Consider the following 19,247-nt stretch of genomic DNA (forward strand, 5'->3'; position numbering starts at 1 on the left):
CAAGAGATACGCAGCGCAAAGGAACAGGATTTGAGACAGCCCAGGGTTTCCTCTTTGAGTAGGTTTAAAGCATTTTTTTTTCTCACAACTTCCTTCCTGTTCTAACTGCCAGTGCTCAGAAGTCAGGCTTGAGAGGCAGAGGCACCCAGGACGGAGACGTGGACCACTGACAGTAAGTTGAGATCCCTTCGGGGTGGGGAAGGCTGCAGGTGAGCGCAGACAAATGCAAGACATTTCTAAACCTGGCTACCAGCCTGTACAGTTTATTTATTTTAAGAGGGGTTATTCCTCTTTAAAACAAACCATGATAAGAAAGTTATTAAGGAGGCTGCAGAGAAGGGGAAGTCCAGGCAGGGAATGGCAACAGTGACTCAGGGGAGGCTGGTCTAAGAGGGAGAGCGTGCACGCCCGCCCAGGAGACCCAGCCTTCATGTCCGGGAGAAGGATTCCAAGGGCACTCGCCAGCAGCGCCTGGCCGGTTTCCTACAAGGTCAAAGCCGGCATCTGGCCAAGCTCAGAAGCAAAAAGACTAGAACCAAGCTGATTCGAACCAAGCTGGTGCACGGTGAGTTGGTTGGTGCTGGGGTGGAGATGTGTGGTTTCCTGTTTTTAAGCAGACTTAAAGAGACGGGTTGAAAAGGAAAAAAAAAAAAAATCGATTTGAAATTGTCAAACATGAAACTGTTCTCCACGGGAGAATTTTCTGGGCACATAAAAGAAATACATAATGAAAACCTCCACTGGGGTCCAATGAGATTTAATAATCCAGGGGGGAGCATAGCAGAATGCATGGCTATTGATTCATCAGTCTACCGAGATGGCATTTCTACCACTAGCAAAAGCCAGTGAGATGTGCAGAAAGATAACTGCTGCGGTTGCCAAGACCAGCTCTTTACATCTGAGAGGGCTAAAAGCAAACCCAGAAGACACACAACAATTTATTGAGAGATGCATGCTTGGTTGCTCAATCGTATCTGACTCTTTGAGATCCCATGGACTGTAGCCTGCCAGGCTCCTCTGTCCATGGGGTTTTTCAGGCGAGAAGACTGGAATGGGTTGCCATTTATTCCTCCAGGGGATATTCCCAACCCAGATGGAACCCTGCGTCTCCTGTCTTCTTCATTGCATGTGGATTCTTTACCTGCTGAGCCATCAGGGAAGCCCCTTATTAAGAGATGCATTCTAGAAAAATCCAAGTAGGCTCAGCTAGGACACCCAGGCAGCGGGCCTTCCAAATGTTGGGGTCTGGTTTTGGCAGTCATGAGAAGTGCTTTAGGTGTGACCTGAAATACTTTCTTCTCTTTTAAAGGATGTTCCAGGCAGCACATGTTACAAACACGGTCTTTACTTCAACTCTGTTTTTTTGTTTAGTTGCTGTCATATTGGGCTCTTTTTGTGACCCCGGAGCACACTGGGCCCCTCTGTCCCTGGCATTTCTCAGGCAAGCATGCTGGAGTAGGTTAAACTCTGGACCTAGAGTAATTTGTGGTGTAAGTCTGATAAACTCTGAACTGGTCTTCTGTTCAAGGCAGGGGAAGGCAGATGCCCTTACTTGGAGGTCCCATGGTTGTACCTCCATGGAGAGACCAAGAAACACTGGATTCAGAGTTAGCATATTGGATGCTCGGGGCAGGAATGATCAAGCGAGGGAAGTCAAGAGGTCTGTGCTGGCACCCAGGAAGTTCAGTCATAGGTTGTCACCATTTATCTTTGCCATTGCTTGATTTTATTACATTTTTAAGAAAAGGCCCCTCCCAGGTCTGGATATGACACAAGCTCAGTAAGATCATTTTATTCTTTCCTGATATGTGTGCAATTGTGAAAGAAAAGTTCATTCACCACCCAAACTACACAGATACAGCCCATAAAGAATAACCAGGTTATAGCTGAACAAAGGTTGACAACCTCCAGGCGCTGGACTATGGCCCTTCCTTATTTGGGAGAGCATGAGCTTGTCCCTCAGGCAGTATGCTTTGAGCAATGAGCAGGTTCTGTTTTCAGTGGAAGCTTAGAATAGCTAAGTCAGTCTGATGGGAAGATGAGGGCCTTGGCCAATGCATGGGAGCGCAATAGATTCCAACTTCAGCAGGCCGATAGAGAGACACCCTGAGAAGTGGGGGTGGGGTGGTAAAAATTAAGAAGATAAAGAGAACCAGCTTATGTGGAGGGCCTTCTATGTGTCAGATCTGGTGTGAGAAACGTATAAAACTGAATCCCGTGAGGACACCGAGAGGACAAGAAGGCTCAGAAGTATGCAATGACTTGACCAAAGTCACACACTGATGCAAAAAACAATCAGTAACTACACTGCCTCAGAAGGACATTTTAGGAAGTACCCCAAGGCAGAAATGTTCTTTAAGCCCTCATTCTGAGCACCCGTGTTCTGGGTCAGTATTACTGTCACCCCAGATCTTGTGTTAGAGTCCATACTGGTACCCCCCACAGATGGGTCTAATGTTATTTTTGAAACTTCAATATTTATCCACTCAATAAAGATTTACTGAGTCCCTCCCTGCTGGTTTCCACACACTCTGGTTCCCACAACCAGATCTGGTAAAAATTCACTTGGGTTTTCTCAGAGGAGCTAATATTCACCATTTGTGCTTATAAAAATTGTCTTTGGGAAAGTGTCAGTTGCTCAGTTGTGTCTGACTCCTTGTGACCCCATGGACTGTAGTCTGCCAGGCTCCTCTGTCCATGGGAGTCTCCAGGCAAGAATACTAAAGTGGGTTGTCCTTACCGTCTCCAGGTGATCTTCCTAACCCACGGGTGGAATCCTGGTCTCCTGTATTGCAGGTGGATTCTTTACCATCTGAGCCATAATTTTTCATGTTTGATTTAAAACCTTGTGAGTGAACTAAGTAATTGCAGTGTAGTCTTTTGCCCAACAATGGCTGCCTTTATGCAATTTTCTTTGCAGATTATTTAAAATGAGTATCCATGAAAGCACCTAGCACTGTGACTTTACATAGTAGTCACTCAGAAAAGCTGAATGCATCCACTGAGTTCTCTCTCCTTTTGCATATGAATCTGGGTGTCCATGGTGCATTGGTTCTAGGACCACCCGCATCCTCCTTGATACCAAAATCCATAGATGCTGCAAGTCCCATGCTCTTGGTATCAAGAGAGTACCAACCCTTCCATAAATGCCCAGGGAGGAATAATGTATTATATCTTGGGAAATAATTACTTCAAGGGAAACCCTAAAGAATTCTGCTTCTAAGACTCGGTACCCCCTCTCTGACTTGATCTTAATGTTTAATGCATGTAAGAGGACTCTGTCCTCTCAGGCACTGGGCTGGTTGCTGTCTTCCGGCTCTGCAGTTTCAGAAGCTCTTGGTGGGGTGGAGGTGATAGACAGCAGCTCCTAATTGGAAGCATCAATTCCTCCGGGTCACTAGGAAACAGTGACACACCAGAAAGGAATTTAGAACCGAGACAGCGTGCCGTGTCCCGAGGGATAGACTGAGTCCCCAGTGAAGCCAAATCACCAGGCAGCAGAGCAGACCCAAATCCTCCTCGACTGGCTCCAAAATGTCTGTGGTCCTTCAGAGACAGTCCAGCTCTCCATGACCTGCTACAGACCAGCGACCTCCAGTTTGGGGAAAGTGGGCATATCCTAGACATCAGGAAGTGAAGATGACGGGGTGACATAGAATGCTGACACTCACATAGGTACTTCTCTGCTGGAAACCCCCTACTTCTGGCACTTCCCCATTTCTTTCTATCTCTCCCTCAACTCTACCACTTCTGCCCAATCCTCCTGGCCGGTGCATCAGGTTGTGTGATCAGGCAACTTTGGGGCTTGAGTTAAGTCTCCACTGTACTTTCCTCCAGAGCCAGAGGAAAATCTCTCTATTTGCTGTTCCTGCGTCTCCTATCATTTCCCATCAGTCCCAGACTGACCTCTGGCTTCACTTAGGAAAGGGAGCAATAAATAGAATCTAAAATTAAATTGCTCTTTAAAGAACTAGAATAGTGACGATTGCATTTTACAGGCTGATTCAGTTCCTAAACAATCCTGGCAGTTCCCAGAACCTCTTGTCTCTTCCATGCTCCTCAAAGAAACCAAATCTATTTTTAAGAAGGAAGGAGAGGACTTTGGCCGAGCTTAAAGAAAGACTTGGTGCCTGGGAGTCAGGCACCTGAAACTAGCCTGCAAGCTGAAACTAGCAAACAAGGAGTATCATGGAGAAGGGAGGAGAAGAAGGGAACAAAGGTCACTGAACATCTACTGTTGGCCACAAGAGTCCCAGAACTTTTCACGTCTTCTCCAACTCTTCAACCCCATCAAAAAAGATTCTGATTCCCACTTTACTGGTAGAAAAACTCAGGCTCAGTGAGGCTAATAACACCCTTACTTTCTGGAACGTCAATCGTGGATACACATTTTGAATCTCTAGTCTATCTGACTCAGTGCTCAAGTCCCAAGAGACACAACAAAGGGTCCTTGTTTTATGAATTAACCAGTTGGTTTATTTCATCTAAATTCAAGAGTTTTACCTTGTCTTTGCCTTTCACTTATTCGGAACTGCATTATGAACCAGAAGAGTGTGCTCCATCCTGAGACTGGTAAATTTTCAGGTGTATGTCACTTCCAGTGTCTTGGAAATTTCACTGAATTTTTAAGCAAAAATACTGATTTGTGTTGTTATACCCATGCCGTGAATACCCACCCTAATTTAATTTGGCATTTTAATTGAGCCTGAGAGGATTAGGTTCCTGCCTCAGCCCATCTAAGGCTTGACCCTGTTTCACTGAACAGTAAACATGGGTGTGTAAGGGTTCACTGTGAAAATTCACCTGTAGAGAAATCTGTGAAACAGGAAATAAAGATAACTAGAGCGGCGAGCACATGAAAACAGAAAAGAAAATCGTATGTGCTTTGGGGACTTATTAAATACATAATTGCTAATTCCCCATTTCACTTTTACTGTGTAAAAAACTGTAGTCAAACACAGCACGAAAACAAGCAATACAGCCCTGCTGTTTGTCGAACAGGGTGCAAGCCCCAGAGGGAGGTGAACACAGCCCAATCTAGAATCTTCTATGATGATGATCTGAGTTCTCCCCAGCCTCACATCCACTTCCTCTTTCCCTTTCTTGGTTTACAGCCTTGTTTAAATTAAGGAGAGCATTAGAGTCATTGAATTATGAAGGCTCCTCAGAGATCTTTCAATGCAACCGTTTCACTTTGCAGAGGCCAAAACTGGAGCAGAGGTTCTGCAACTTGCGCAAGGGGACATGGGGTAGAGTTGCACCGAAATTCTCTTTAGATGACACTTCCCTGACTTGCTAAAGCCTCCCGGCAGAGTTTTGCAAAGTAGCACTTACCTCTGCCTCTGCAGCAACCCCCATGGAGATTCTCAAGATAACCAATGAGCTCTCTAATTTCATTATTACTTCTTAATAAAGACAGCTGGAGTGACAGAGCTTAGAGCCTTCTGTCAGAAACCCCCCGGGCTCATATTCATGCTGTCACTTAGACAGCATGCTTTCTCGGGCAAGTTATTTACTTCGTTTAGTTTCCTAATCTGTAGAAGGGAATGACGGTAACAGCCATCCTTAAGGCTGTGGTGATGACTAAGTGAGATAATCCTCGGGACAGGATTTAGCCCTATGTGTGATAGCTGTTAGAAGTATTGTTATCATTAACAAAACCAGATGTTCTGCACGGACTTACAGAATGAATTTATGGTTGCAGGGGGGCGGGTAGTGGGAGGAAGGAATAATTGGGGAGTTTGGGTTGGGCATGTACACACTGCTACACTTAAAATGGATAACCAACAAACACCTACTGTACAGCACAGGGAACTCTACTCAATGTTATGTGGCAGCCTGGGTGGGACAGGAGTTTGGGGTGGAATGGATACATGTATATGTATGACAGTGCCTTCACAGGTCACCTGAAACTATCACAACATGGTTAATTGGCTATATTCCAACACACACACAAAACTGTTCTTTAGATGATGCAATTGGAAAGCAATCTGGCATTTGCCTAAAATTCCTATTCTTCAGCAAGCACCCATAAGATGGAAGGATAAAAAGAGAAAAATGAGGGAGTTCCCCAGTGGTCCAGTGGCTAGGACTCTCTGGTTTCGCTGCCGTGGCCAGGGTTCAAACCCTGGTCAGGAAACTAAGATCCTGCAAGGCACGTGGTGCAGCCAAAAAACAAGCAAACAAACAACAACAAAAACAAACAAAACACACACACACACAAAGTTTTAAAATATTTTTAAAAGGAGAAAAATGATACTTGTAGTTCACCATACATAGACAGTTAGCTTGGGAAACTGTTGTCAAGATATATTATTAACCAGCTGGGGCTTTGGGAGAATCTGAAATTTCCTGGAAATGAATTGTAAAATTGAAAATGCAGAATCTCTGGGGAATTCATATAAATAAACAACATGAAATAATAAACCAGAGGCAGATAGCCTTTTATACAGGTGAAATAAGGTAACTGAATGACAACTGAGCTGACACCTGACTACAGGTAGCAACCTTAGAAAAGGAAGCACCTAGAGATGGTCTCCCCTAACCTGTCACCTCCCAAGATGAGGAAAGGAAGATCACAGTGGCTGGAACATTTGCTCACAGGGTCACAGCTAGTTAGTGGCAAAGCCAGAATGAAAACTCATGTGTGATGAGGCCCAGTTCATTGAGGGGATAATCATCCAAAATCAAGTAGATTGACCCAGAACTCTTCCCAAACCACTGCTCTTCTGCTGGACTATGGTCATGTTCTCTAAGATCCAGACGTTACCCAATGTCTCCTCCTGCTTCTGCAGGTCCAGTGTTTCAGGCTCACAGACATGATCCCTGGCTTGAGGCTGAGTTGTGTCGTTGGTCTGGCCAGGCTTCAGAGAGAAGTAAAAGGTGAAAAAGAAAGTGCAGTCGCTCAGTCATGTCCTACTCTTTGCAACCCCATGAACTATAGCCTATAGTGCTCCTCCCTCCATGGAAATTTCCAGGCAAGAGTACTGGAGTGGGTTGCCATTTCCTCCTCCAGAGGATCTTCCCAACCCAGGGATTGAACCTGAGTCTCCCGCATTGTAGGCAGACGCTTTACCATCTGAGCCACCAGGGAAGTCCATGCTTAACACTCAATGCTTTGCTTCACTGTTTGCAAAAGTTATAGTTTCAAGGTCACGTTCTCAATCACGGACTCCAGTAGAGTCTACAAAGGACTTCAGGGCTCCACGAATCCCTGTGCTGTGTGCACAATTTCAAAGACTTTTCCTTTTCTCCTTTTATAAAGACTGTGACTCTTACTAGATTTTTAAAGAGACTTGCCATCTCCAGAAAGCTTAAGAAACACCAGTCAAACTAGCTGGGCCTCTTTGGTATGGCTAGATTGCTCAGCCCCCAACTTTTTCCACTTTGGAGAATAACTTAAACATCAGTATGTGTTGAAGAACTGTGTCTTGTAAATGCTAGATGCTCATCAAATATTTGTGACCTTCATTTTGCTTTCAGAAGGGCTTTCCCTGAGAAGTACTTTCCAGTCCTTTCTTTGTCATTTTATGACATTTTCATCTTTTTATTCTTTTTTCTAATCAGCTCTCCAGAGTGAGCTGATTTGGAGTCATCTGACTTCATATCTCTTTTTCTTATGCTATATAATTAGACCAAATTATTTTCATGTGGTCCCAGATTTCCTCCTTTTGACTGCCACAATTTCATATCGTAATCCCACATTATTCTCTGCTCTTCAATGTCTTTAAATAAATGTGTGGCTCATTTTCATAGAGCAATTATTATATCTCTTTGCAGTGGATTAAGGAAATTTAGAAGTGACATGTCTCTGATTTACCAATTAAAAAATCAAGATCTAGATGACAGATAAATTCTGTTGCCAAGTATGACACTATTAAAAGTTAGAAAATACTGTCCTGGACCAGATCTTTCTCTCTCTCTGTCTCTGTTTCCCTCTCCTTTCAAAATTGAGATTTGAGAGTGCAGAATTATAATTCCCTGTGTGTGTGCTCACTCAATCATGTCTGACTCTTTACGACCCCATGGACTGTGGCCTGCCAGGCTCCTCTGTCCATGGAACTTTTCTAGGCAGGAATACTAGAGTGGGTTGTCATTTCCCTACAGATTATTAAAATCACCTTGAGCTAATTAGTGGCTGGATGTGATGTCATCTTCTCATAGTCAAACTCCAAGCACATGACTTGTGAGAACCAAGTAATACATTCCAGAAAGGCCTCTCTACAGTGCTGAGATGTCCTCATATGGTGATAGCTTTACTGATGCTCTGTCTGCAGTTTTTTTACGTGACCTCTACCCTGGGTATTTGGTCAGGCTCCTGGGTGTCACCAGAGGAGAACCTGTCCCATCGAATTAGTCTCATCTGTGTTGTTCTTTATCTGTGGCTTAATGGTTGTCCTTAAACTACCCACAGCCTACAACCTCCACCCACTGCATCCTTCATCGTTTTTCCAGCCAGTTCATTCACTTTCCCTGAGTGTTGTTTGGAATGGGACTTGAATTAGTCACTCTGTTTATTGTGCTATTCTCTAGAGGCTCAGCTCTGAGTGGTGCTGGTTCTTCAGCAGAAGCAAGAGTTGCCATAGCAACAGGCCTACAAGCTTCCTTCCTGCACAGGAAGTGGACCCGAGCAATGCCATACTGATTGCAGAGTTGATCAAGGCTCATAGTGTTCAGCTTGTTATTTTTTTAGAAGAGGATAAATGAGCCAAGAGATATCATTTCTTTTCCTTTCCTTTTTGTTCCCTGTTAAAATTGCTTTTGTTTGGCTTCACTTCCAAATTATTTTTCTTCCCATTGCCAATAACAGCAACATTAAAAGTCAAAACCACAACTGATTTTGGCCACAGATAGCTTCACTCTCCGGAACCTTATAGAACTTGGCAGAGTCACTCAAGATGAGATGTGATAGGTGTTGTCTTAGATTTCTACTACTTTGGAACAGTAAAGCCTTTACCCAAGACAGGAAAGAGAGTTACCCTGAGAGCAGAATGAAAAGAAACCAGGAAATTATCTCCTTGTCTAAATATCTCCCTTTTTTCCCCCAAATAGCTCCATTTCTGCCAATCCCAGGCCCGAAATTCTTCCTAGAGATTCCTTCCTGTTTATTAGAATGGGATATCTCATTGAGATACATGAACTTGGGCAATTCTCTTAAGCTCTGGGTTTCGAGTTTCTCAGTGATAAGATGAGGGGAAGGGAATGGCTACCCACTCCAGTATTATGGCCTGAAAAATTCTATGGACAGTGGAGCCTGGTGGGCTACAGTCCATGGGGTCACAAAGAGTTGGACATGACTGAGCGACTAGCAAGTTTTTGGACTATATCACCTCCAAAGTTCATTTCAACTCCAAAAAGCTCAGACTATATACATGCCTCAAGAAAAATAATTTTTAAATTTATAATCAGTCATTAACACTTAAGTGTAAATAATTGTATTAGATCTCCCCTTGATGGTTTAACACAAAACCAGTAAATGTAGATGATGAAGGAAGAAAATAGGGTATGCCCAGGTGAGATCTTAGAGCATAAGGTCACAGGAGATCTGGAGAAGGGAAGGAAGTACTAAAGGAGAGGTGGAGATGGATAGAAGGGTACTAAAGAGACAGTTGCAATTTGTCTAGAAGAAGTTGGAATCCTTTATTATTTTGTGTTATTTCAAAAGAACAGAAGCTCAGATATAGAACCTATTAACCCAATTAATGAGCACATATAAAATAACAAGTATTCAAGTGTTTTGGGAGATTCAAGAAGCTTCTTGGTGGTCCAGTGGCTAAGACTCTGTGCTCCCAATGCAGGGGCCCTGGGTTTGATCCCTGGTCAGGGAACTAGATCCCATATGATACAATGAAGACCCAGAGCAGCCAAAAAGTGAGAGAGAAACAAAACCCACTAGCTGGCCTCGGGGAATTATTAACAACGTTGGAGGCAGGGGGAGGACACTCGGGCAGATATCACAGGGACCTAAAACTTCTCATGAGTTGCCTTTGAGTTCTTGCAGGAGATCAGGGAAAGATGCAATGAATGGGGAAAAACTAACTTGCTTTACCAAGTACTTGACACCAATATAACTGGGATTGTATTGATACCTGCTGAGCGCTTTGACACCTGCAAGACTGGCTGGATTTGTAGGACTATGATCATTTCTATAACTCTCTGAACTGGGGCTGTTCGTTCATTGTTCAGGACAGCTTGTGCTATGTTGCTTCCCTTGTTTTATAGAATTCACAAGTGAGTTACTTACTGTCAGTTTCATTCCATGAATAGGAGGGATTCATCACAATATGAAAACATTCAAACATGTCAAAGGAAAACCTAGAATGCATTATACTCTTATTTTGTGAAATAGAATGAGGCTGAATCAGAGGAAATCTCCTGGAAAATCACTGACAATTACAGAAGTTTATTAGGGCAAAAATAGCACTAAGAGTGGGCTTCCCTGGTGATTCAGTGGTAAAGAATCCATCTGCCAGTGCAGGAGATGTGGGTTCAATTCCTGAGCCAGGAAGATCCCCTGGAGAAGGAAATGGCAACCCACTCCGGTATTCTTGTCTGGGAAATCCCATGGACAGAGGAGCCTGGCAGGTTATAGTCCGTGGGATTGCAAAGAGTTGGACAGGACTTAGTGACTAAAAAACAACAAGACTAAGAGCAGCCCCTCAAGCATAGCTCATATCCACGGACTTTTGGCCAACAGATCATCACTGTCTCTCTTCCTCTCTCCCTCTAGATCAAAATGACTGAAAAGGCCCCAGAACCACACGTGGAGGAGGATGACGATGAGCTGGATGGCAAGCTCAATTACAAGCCCCCCCCACAGAAGTCCCTGAAGGAGCTGCAGGAGATGGACAAAGATGATGAAAGTCTAACTAAGTACAAGAAAACGCTCCTGGGGGACGGTCCTGTGGTAGCAGGTATGTGTATGTGAGGAGACAGAGTGGGACAGGTGGAGGGGCAGAGAGAAGGCTGACATTTGAGCTACTCAGGAGCAGGCGCACAGGAGAGGGTCTCAAGCTTCTAAGGTTAAGGGAGTGAGCTGCAATCTCCATGTGCCAAACCAAGTTATAGATGGATAATCAAGTTTTCTTTGGAGATAAGGAGTACTTTGCCTTGAAACAGACAAATATAACACATAGGAGGGATTTAGAAGGAGTCTCAGGCTATTATTCAGAATTATATTCTCTCCATGGTCTCTCACATTCTCTCTTCTCTTTCTCCTTCCCACTCCTTACCTAACATCCATCATTTCCAATACACAATGGCAGAGTCAGACATGACCCAAAGATATGGATGCACCCTGCCCAACCAGCAGAGTACCTTACCCCTAGCCACTCCGGAAATGTTTGCTATTGATGAATAAGGTGGGTGTACAGTTACCTGAAGCAGAAATAGCATCACAGGAAGGTCCAAGGCCACTAAGACCAAGCCTGGTGAATCTGCCACTTCGATCTTTATTTCTCCTCTAGAGACAGAGATCCGTTTTTCTTTTTCATCTTCTCTCTTTCCTACTTGAAATGTATACACACACACACACACACACACACACACACACACGAGTATGTATATGCCTCTTCTCTGTGCTCACAATGCCTTTTAATTCCTGCAGACCCAACAGCCCCCAATGTCACGGTCACCCGCCTGACCCTCGTTTGTGAAAGTGCCCCAGGACCAATCACCATGGACCTCACTGGTAAGTGGTCACAGCTCTTCTGTTTAGTGGGGCCTCATGGCATCATAAGGACAAGGGCATGGTTTTTGTCCCTTGTCCAGACAAAAAAAAAACCTAGTAAAGTAAACAGCTTCCCAGGTGGCACAGTGGTCAAGAATCCACCTGCCAAAGCAGGAGACACAGGAGACTTGGGTTTGATCTTTGGGTTGGGAAGATCCCCTGGAGAAGAACATAGCAACCCACTCCAGTATTCTTGCCTGGGATATCCCATGGACAGAGGAGGCTGGTAAGCTACAGTTTATGGGGTCGCAAAGAGTCAGACACAACTGAGCATGCGTGCATGCAGTAAGGTGAACTCTAGTAAGGTATGCTGGGACCAGCTCACAAGTCATTGTTTTCACAGTATTTACCATGCTTAATGAAAAGCCTAGCCTCCATTTCTATTTAATTGAAAGCGGTCAAGCATAAGTACCTGATATGTCTACCTGTATTAAATTTATTTTAGATTTTTATCTCCACACGGCATAGGAGAATTATTATTCATGGAAAAAGACCACTAATGATAATACTAAGAAGAAAGCTGTAGGCTTCTGAAATGGTAATATTTTACCATTTCAGGGTCGGGAAGGTCCCCTGGAGAAGGAAATGGCAACCCACTCCAGTATTCTTGCCTGTGAAATCTCATGGACAGAGGAACCTGGTAGGCTACAGTCCATGGAATCACAGAGTCTGACATAACTGAGTGCACACATGCACACACAAACACACACACATACAATATAAAGATCAGAGAAACTACTGATCCTGTATCAGCTACAGAACTTACCTGAAGGCAAGAAGAAATCTAAGACCTCCTGATTAATGCTAGGAATTCCATTGTTAAATCTGCAGGATTTTTTTAGCTTAAAACTATGATTCTTTGAAATAAGCAACTTCCCTCACTAAAGATGTACAACTTAACATGGTATTTTCTTTCACTTTATTGTTGCCAAGGTCAAGTCCTTTCCTGAGACTTAGGTCTGGAGGAGATGAGGAGAAACTGGAAAGGGGGCTGATTTGGGGGAAAGTAGGCCACTGGGAGAAATAAGGAAAGGGCCACCAAGCCAGGGGTTGGGGACATCAAAGGCAGGTCTTTAGTGAAAAAAAAATTATTATTACCAGATTCAGAAAATAGGCTCATGAGACAGAACACAGCATGACAAGAGAACAGTATGCTTAGGAGCAAGGTAGTTCCCCTCTCATAAGACAACCACTCTTTACCTTATATGGGCTTTTTGTCAGAGGGAGGAAATTGGAGGCTGAAAAGACATACTTCCTGTTCAACCGAAATCATTAGAGCAAAGTCACACATTCAACTACCCCCACGTTCTAGCATCTCTCAGAAAGGAATTCTCTCTCACACCGGGCCTCAGACCTCTTCCTGTGAGAAATTGTGTAAAGCTAACAGGTATAACCGCCATTTTGCAAGATAAGGTCTGACGCAGTGCTAAGGAAACCTGCTCTACAGAAGGGCTTGATGATCGATCCTGCAGGGAAAACTTGGTCTCTGTCCCTTTTCCCCAGCAACAAGAAAACCTTGGTTTTCTGTCACCAAAAAAAAAAAAAAAAAAAGGCTACTGAGGTGAATCCTAGATGATGCCAGCTATATGAATGAAATTTTTCACAAAACTGTGCAAAACACACACAGTCACCCCAAATGTCAAATTACACAGGATCACTTTGGGAAAGGAGCAAAGACCACCTCTCTAACCAAGGTACAGGAATTAGGGTGCAGATGCCAGTTTTATGGAGCCTGAAGCCTTTAGAACTTAAGTGATAAGTTTTCTTTTCCTTAAGAAAAAAAAGTATGAAATTGCAAATGCAAAAGCAAAATTAAGTACAAAAGTATATTTTTTTAATTAAAAAATTTTTTTATTTTATATATTTCTTAGAATGATAAAAAGGAACCAAACAAGCACATTTTCTAAAGCTTAGAAAACACCATACACATTAACAAACCTACAAAAACAAATAGCTGGCATTCTTACATAATATTTTTCTCCTATATATTTGAGGACTGGGGGCAGAGTCTTTAAGCAAAAAGTCTTGTGTATTCTTAAGATTGCAGTCAAACTTGGCGGGAAAGCTCTTATCACGTTTCTTTCGCATCTGCTGTAAGGTTTCAGGCATTCCAAATGTGTGTTTGTGCAGTGACTAATCTCAAACATTCTTTGACCTGAGGACCATGGGGGCCGTGTTGCTCTGAGGAGTTCAGAAATTGGCCCAGGAGCTTCAACTTCGTTCATCCTCTTGTGAATGTCCTTCCAATGAGAATTAACTCTTTTAAAATTCATTTCTACAGGGGATCTGGAAGCCCTTAAAAAAGAAAACTTTGTCCTAAAGGAAGGTGTTGAATATAGAGTAAAAATTAACTTCAAAGTAAGTATCTGGCCCTGTATGTTTGTATAAAGTTTAAATTCTTTCTGTAATCAGAAGAAGAAAAAATATCAAATTTCTTGCATTATCACATTGGCACACTTTTTGTTAAATTTCTATTTCTCCCTAAATCTGGCTCTCAGTTTTAGTTCCCAAAGCTTCTTCCTCATGGGGTGGAAGACAGTCAGGAAGGGTGGGCAGGCAGAGGCAGGGAATAACAAGGAATATTCACACTTTTCTTTTGTCCATCTCAACCATGTTTATATCAAACGGAAGATCTGTGGAGCAGTAGAAAAACTAGAGTCTTTCTTTTATGAAGTCCTTATTACTACTCCACCACCATTTCTGTCTTTTTTTTGGTCTTTTACCCACCAGACCATATCTTCTACTATGCCCAGGAGACCAGCTTAGAGGCTTCTAGAAGGATGTGGGTTTTTTCCCTATATCTATGAGTCACATGCAGAAGTTAGAAGAATTAGAAAGTTCAGGTTTCATTTTATCACACTTTCTTCAATGAAGGTTTTTTCCTTCTGTCTGCTTTTGATAGCTTTATGCTACAGGTTTTGCTGAGTGATTGTTCCAAATCTAAGCAGGAAGTATTCATGGCTATGCTACCTCACTGCCAACAAAACAAAATGTATCACTGAGAGACTGCTTTAATTGTTCTATCCAAAACAAAAACGGAGCCCTGGTTATTGTCCAGGAGAAACAATATGCTTTCATTCTTACATGGGTAAACAATTAGCGAAGCCACCCAGCTAATGGTACCATGCTCACTTTAATTTGCTTGTATAAACATGACCACGGTATAAAATTAACAGACCGGTTCAGCCCTAAGTAGAATGAATCATGGAAAAATAAAGTGCTTGACCTGTCTATATTTTCATTCCGCTTTAGTAAATTTTCTCTGAAAGGCTTGGGAAAGTGGCAGGATTCCAGACAACATCTGAGAATGACAGCCATTCAAACTATATGCCAGAAGCAAATGGATTTCACCCATTATTTTCATCCAAGGGGGTTGTTTTCCTGTGACTCATCTCATCTCTAGACTCCAATCACAGTTACGTTACAAGCAAAATCATCTTCTAGGTCCAACTTTCCATCACGACTTTTCTCCCTGTTTGTTTTTCATATGCTCGGTGAATCATTTCTGAGATTAGAATTTTCAGATATTTACATAATAATTAGTTTCCATTAATGCCTTTGTAACGAACGTAAAAACAAGAAAGATCTTATGGCCAGTCTTCAGGGAGAAGGAGCTCAAGACCCTTCCCTGGGCCATGGAGGAAGGAGAAATGTAATATAGAATATTGAGACAGTGTTCTAATTAACCATCCCCTCACCCACACCAGAAATCATTGTGTTCGACAATTGGAACCAGCTTCGGTAAACAGCGAGTCTCATGACTTCCTCTCTTTAATCTCTGCCTCATTGCCAGGCTAAATGATGGTAGTAACTTATTCTGAACTAAATCTTCAGTCCTTTCATCCTCAGAGAAGCATCAGCTAGGTCAGATCAGCATGAAAGATGAGGAAAAACTGAAGACTCTTTTTAATCTGAATCACTTGGCTCCTTCCCACCTACAGGTGAACAAGGATATTGTGTCAGGACTGAAGTATGTTCAACACACCTATCGGACGGGGGTAAAAGGTAAAGTATGCACATTTTCCACTGTCCAAAACTCTGCTTCTCAGGGACACGTAAACTTCAGGTTATTAGCAATGTTTAGTCCTAGACTCATTTAAGAATCTGATGACAGCTGTGGACATTCACCCTTGGAGAGGCACACATATATTCCCATGTTAAAGGAACCCTAGTTAAGACTGGGTCAGCCACCAACCTTCAGCATTCTGCTTCTGAAATCCGATTTTATTACTTATAAAGGGGAAGAATAGGAATTCGATTCCTGGGTCAGGAAGATCCTCCGGAGGAGGGCATGGCAACTGACTCCAATATTCTTGTCTGGAGAACTCCATAGTCAGAGGAGCGAGGAGGGCTACAGTCCATAGGGTCGCAAAGAGTCGGACACAACTGAAGCAACACAGCATGCAAGCGAACACAACCAAGTTTGAATTCAAGTACGTAAATGTACTCTTGAAATTTTTTTAAAAAGCAATAGTTGGACTATAAAGAAAGCTGAGCGCAGAAGAATTGATGCTTTTGAACTATGGTGTTGGAGAAGACTCTTGAGAGTCCCTTGGACTGCAAGGAGATCCAACCAGTCCATCCTAAAGGAGATCAGTCCTGGGTGTTCATTGGAAGGACTGATGCTGAAGCTGAAACTCCAATACTTTGGCCACCTGATGGGAAGAGCTGACTCACTGGAAAAGACCCTGATGCTGGGAAAGATTGAGGGCAGGAGGAGAAGGAGACGACAGAGGATAAGATGGTTGGATGGCATCACCGACTCCATGGACATGGGTTTGGGTGAACTCCAGTTGTTGGTGATGGACAGGGAGGCCTGGCGTGCTGCGGTTCATGGGGTCGCAAAGAGTCGGACACGACTGAGCGACTGAATTGAACTGAATCCACAAGTTAAAAACCTGAGTGTCAGAGAAATCCAAGAGAGGAAAGACCTACCCAAATGGGAGGTGCTAGTAGCATGTGATGGGCAGTTGGCAGGGGGGCGGGGTGGGCTGCGGGGCTCAATTTCCTAGCCAAAGACTGGAAGGAAAAAAAAAAAACAAAAACACCTCTTTCTAGAATGGAGAAAAGCTGCTCAGACAGTAAAGCGTCTACCTACAATGCAGAAGACTCGGGTTCGATCCCTGTGTCGGGAAGATCCTCTGGAGAAGGAAATGGCAACCCACTCCAGTACTCTTGCCTGGAAAATCCCATGGACGGAGGAGCCTGGTAGGCTACAGGCCATGGGGTTGCAAAGAGTCGGACATGATTGAGCTACTTCACTTTCACTTTGTAACTGAAACAAATAATATCACATTCTTTAATCTACAGTTTTCTTGACAAACTGCACCTAAACGGTACATGTTCAGTTGTGTTCTGTTAATAAGAGCAGAGAAAAATGAAAGGTGGAAGGCTGATGAAGGCACTTCTAACGTTTCGTTAACCTGATGGTGTGAAACAGCGTCCCCTAGAGGTGTGAAGCAGTAATGCATAGGTCAGTTCCACCAAATCCATCAATGAAGGCTAAGGAAGACAGTGATCAATTAGCATGAAGTAAAGAACCACTTAATGACTCAAATCCCGCAGAAGATTGTTAACCTGAAAGATCGTCCTTGCTGTTCCAATACCTAGTCTCACGAAAAAATAGTTAAATTTCCTATTTTCCTTTGGGTGTAAAGATTCTAATATGCCACTTGGGCAAAAGGTCGTCAAGGATGTCTGCAGTTAGTCCTCCAAGCTTATCCAAAATAACAGTCAATTTAAACATCACCTGCCTGCCCACCTACCTTTACTTAAACTTTCTAATCCTTATTAATTTTAATATATAGCCCAGTTGATCACCTTTTAATAACTCTGGTTGACTACTTTTACTATCTGTTTCAGTTCACTGATAGTTGTTTTTTTAACCAAATTATTGGTCTTCCCATTTCATCTAATTATTGCATTCATGATTTCATTCTGATCATCAGCTTTACCTTATCTCTGGCAACTATCCACAGAATGATAGTTTGTAGATAGAAGATCCTCAAGCTGTATTATATAAAAGAAACAGAATCCCCAAAATGTAGATAGTTGCAGAGCTGAGATAAAAACTTAGGTCTCAATTAGTTTCAGGATTTTTTACTGAGATATAACTGGCATATAACATTGTGTTAGTTTTAGGCATACAGCATGGTGACCTATACGTGTACATATTGTAAAATAATTACAATAATTAGTCTAATTAACTCCCATCACCACACACAATTTGAATTTTTTTTCTTGTGATGAGAACTTTTAAGATCAACTCTGCAACTTTCAAATACACAATGTAGTATTGTTAACTATGGTCACCACACTGTACTTTAGGGCTCCCCTGGGTCAGTTGGTAAAGAATCTGCCTGCAATACAGGACACCCAGGTTCGATTCCTGGGTTGAGTAGATCCCTGGACTTACTTATTTTGTAACTGAAAGTGTGTACTGGAATACCTGGAATTTTTTTTATGATATAATCTGCTACATCTCCATAGAGTCTTGATCCCCATTGATTTAGGGCACTGATTCCTCAGCTTTCCTGAATCTCAGCGTTAGCTGTGATGTGTTTTAAAGACTGATTCTTGGAACTCACAAAAGTACTAACCATAGATTGACAATGGATCAAAGTATACTGCACTATGAAGAGATTCCATTTAAAAAATGTTTTTTAAGGAAAAAAAAAAAAAAGAGTTGCTCCAGGTAAATCTGATATTAGCCAGGCTTGGAAACCATTGCTCTTGGCTTTGATCACAGTGAACTCTGCTCCAAATTGTCACGTGCAGGGTCTCCATCTAACAGGCTCTCATCCTAATGAACTTTTCTTTCTTCCCAGTGGATAAAGCAACGTTCATGGTGGGCAGCTACGGGCCTCGGCCAGAGGAATATGAGTTTCTGACTCCAGTTGAGGAGGCCCCCAAGGGCATGCTGGCCCGAGGCACTTACCACAACAAGTCCTTCTTCACCGACGACGACAAGCATGACCACCTCACCTGGGAGTGGAACCTGTCCATTAAGAAGGACTGGACAGAATGAGCACCTCTGCCCTTCGCTCTGCCTATCTTTGCCACCCAGAAGAGCCCTTGGTCCCTCCTCCCTGGTCACAGTTGGGCCCCTTCCCCAGCACCCTCCACCATCTCTTAGCGCTGCACGCTCTCCCACACGGCGTCTCCCAGTGATACCCGAACAAGATGCTTAAAATCCGGGCCTTCATCCTGCCCTCCTGATCATGGCCAAGATCTCCCAAGTTGTCTGTCCCATAGACGATCATTTAATATTCCCTCTTTTATTCCCATTTGAGCAACTGGAGATCAGAAGATGGGCAAACTAGCACAGTCCTTCTGCCTCAGGTCCTTGTCCCTCCCACCCCTGGATTCTCCTGTGGTTACTGCTGGTTCAGTGAAGGTCCCTCATCACGTTCCCTGCCAACTGGGGTTTTCCTTTTCTGGGAGACACTGTAAACAGCACAAGAGAACAAGAATAAAGCAGTTATAAGAGCTGACTGAGACCCTCATTTCTCTGCATTCT

The 19,247-nt window shown here is 43.1% G+C and overlaps 1 protein-coding gene across 2 annotated transcripts; it reads left to right on the top strand.

Moving 5' to 3' along the window:
- Positions 1–24: 24 nt before the first annotated feature.
- ARHGDIB (Rho GDP dissociation inhibitor beta) lies at positions 25–19,221 on the top strand. 2 transcript variants are annotated; one of them, XM_065940867.1, is made up of 6 exons: positions 25–172; positions 10,730–10,913; positions 11,606–11,689; positions 14,010–14,086; positions 15,670–15,733; positions 18,556–19,221. In XM_065940867.1, exons 2-6 carry the CDS (start codon positions 10,736–10,738, stop codon positions 18,753–18,755), a joined length of 603 nt encoding a protein of 200 aa, XP_065796939.1. In that variant the 5' UTR covers positions 25–172; positions 10,730–10,735; the 3' UTR covers positions 18,756–19,221. The 2 variants fall into 2 exon arrangements, with proteins under 2 accessions (XP_065796939.1, XP_065796946.1); XM_065940874.1 differs by lacking the exon at positions 25–172 and adding an exon at positions 388–565.
- Positions 19,222–19,247: the final 26 nt, after the last annotated feature.

The sequence above is a fragment of the Muntiacus reevesi genome, chromosome 1, assembly GCF_963930625.1.
Source record: "Muntiacus reevesi chromosome 1, mMunRee1.1, whole genome shotgun sequence".
NCBI lineage: Eukaryota > Metazoa > Chordata > Mammalia > Artiodactyla > Cervidae > Muntiacus > Muntiacus reevesi.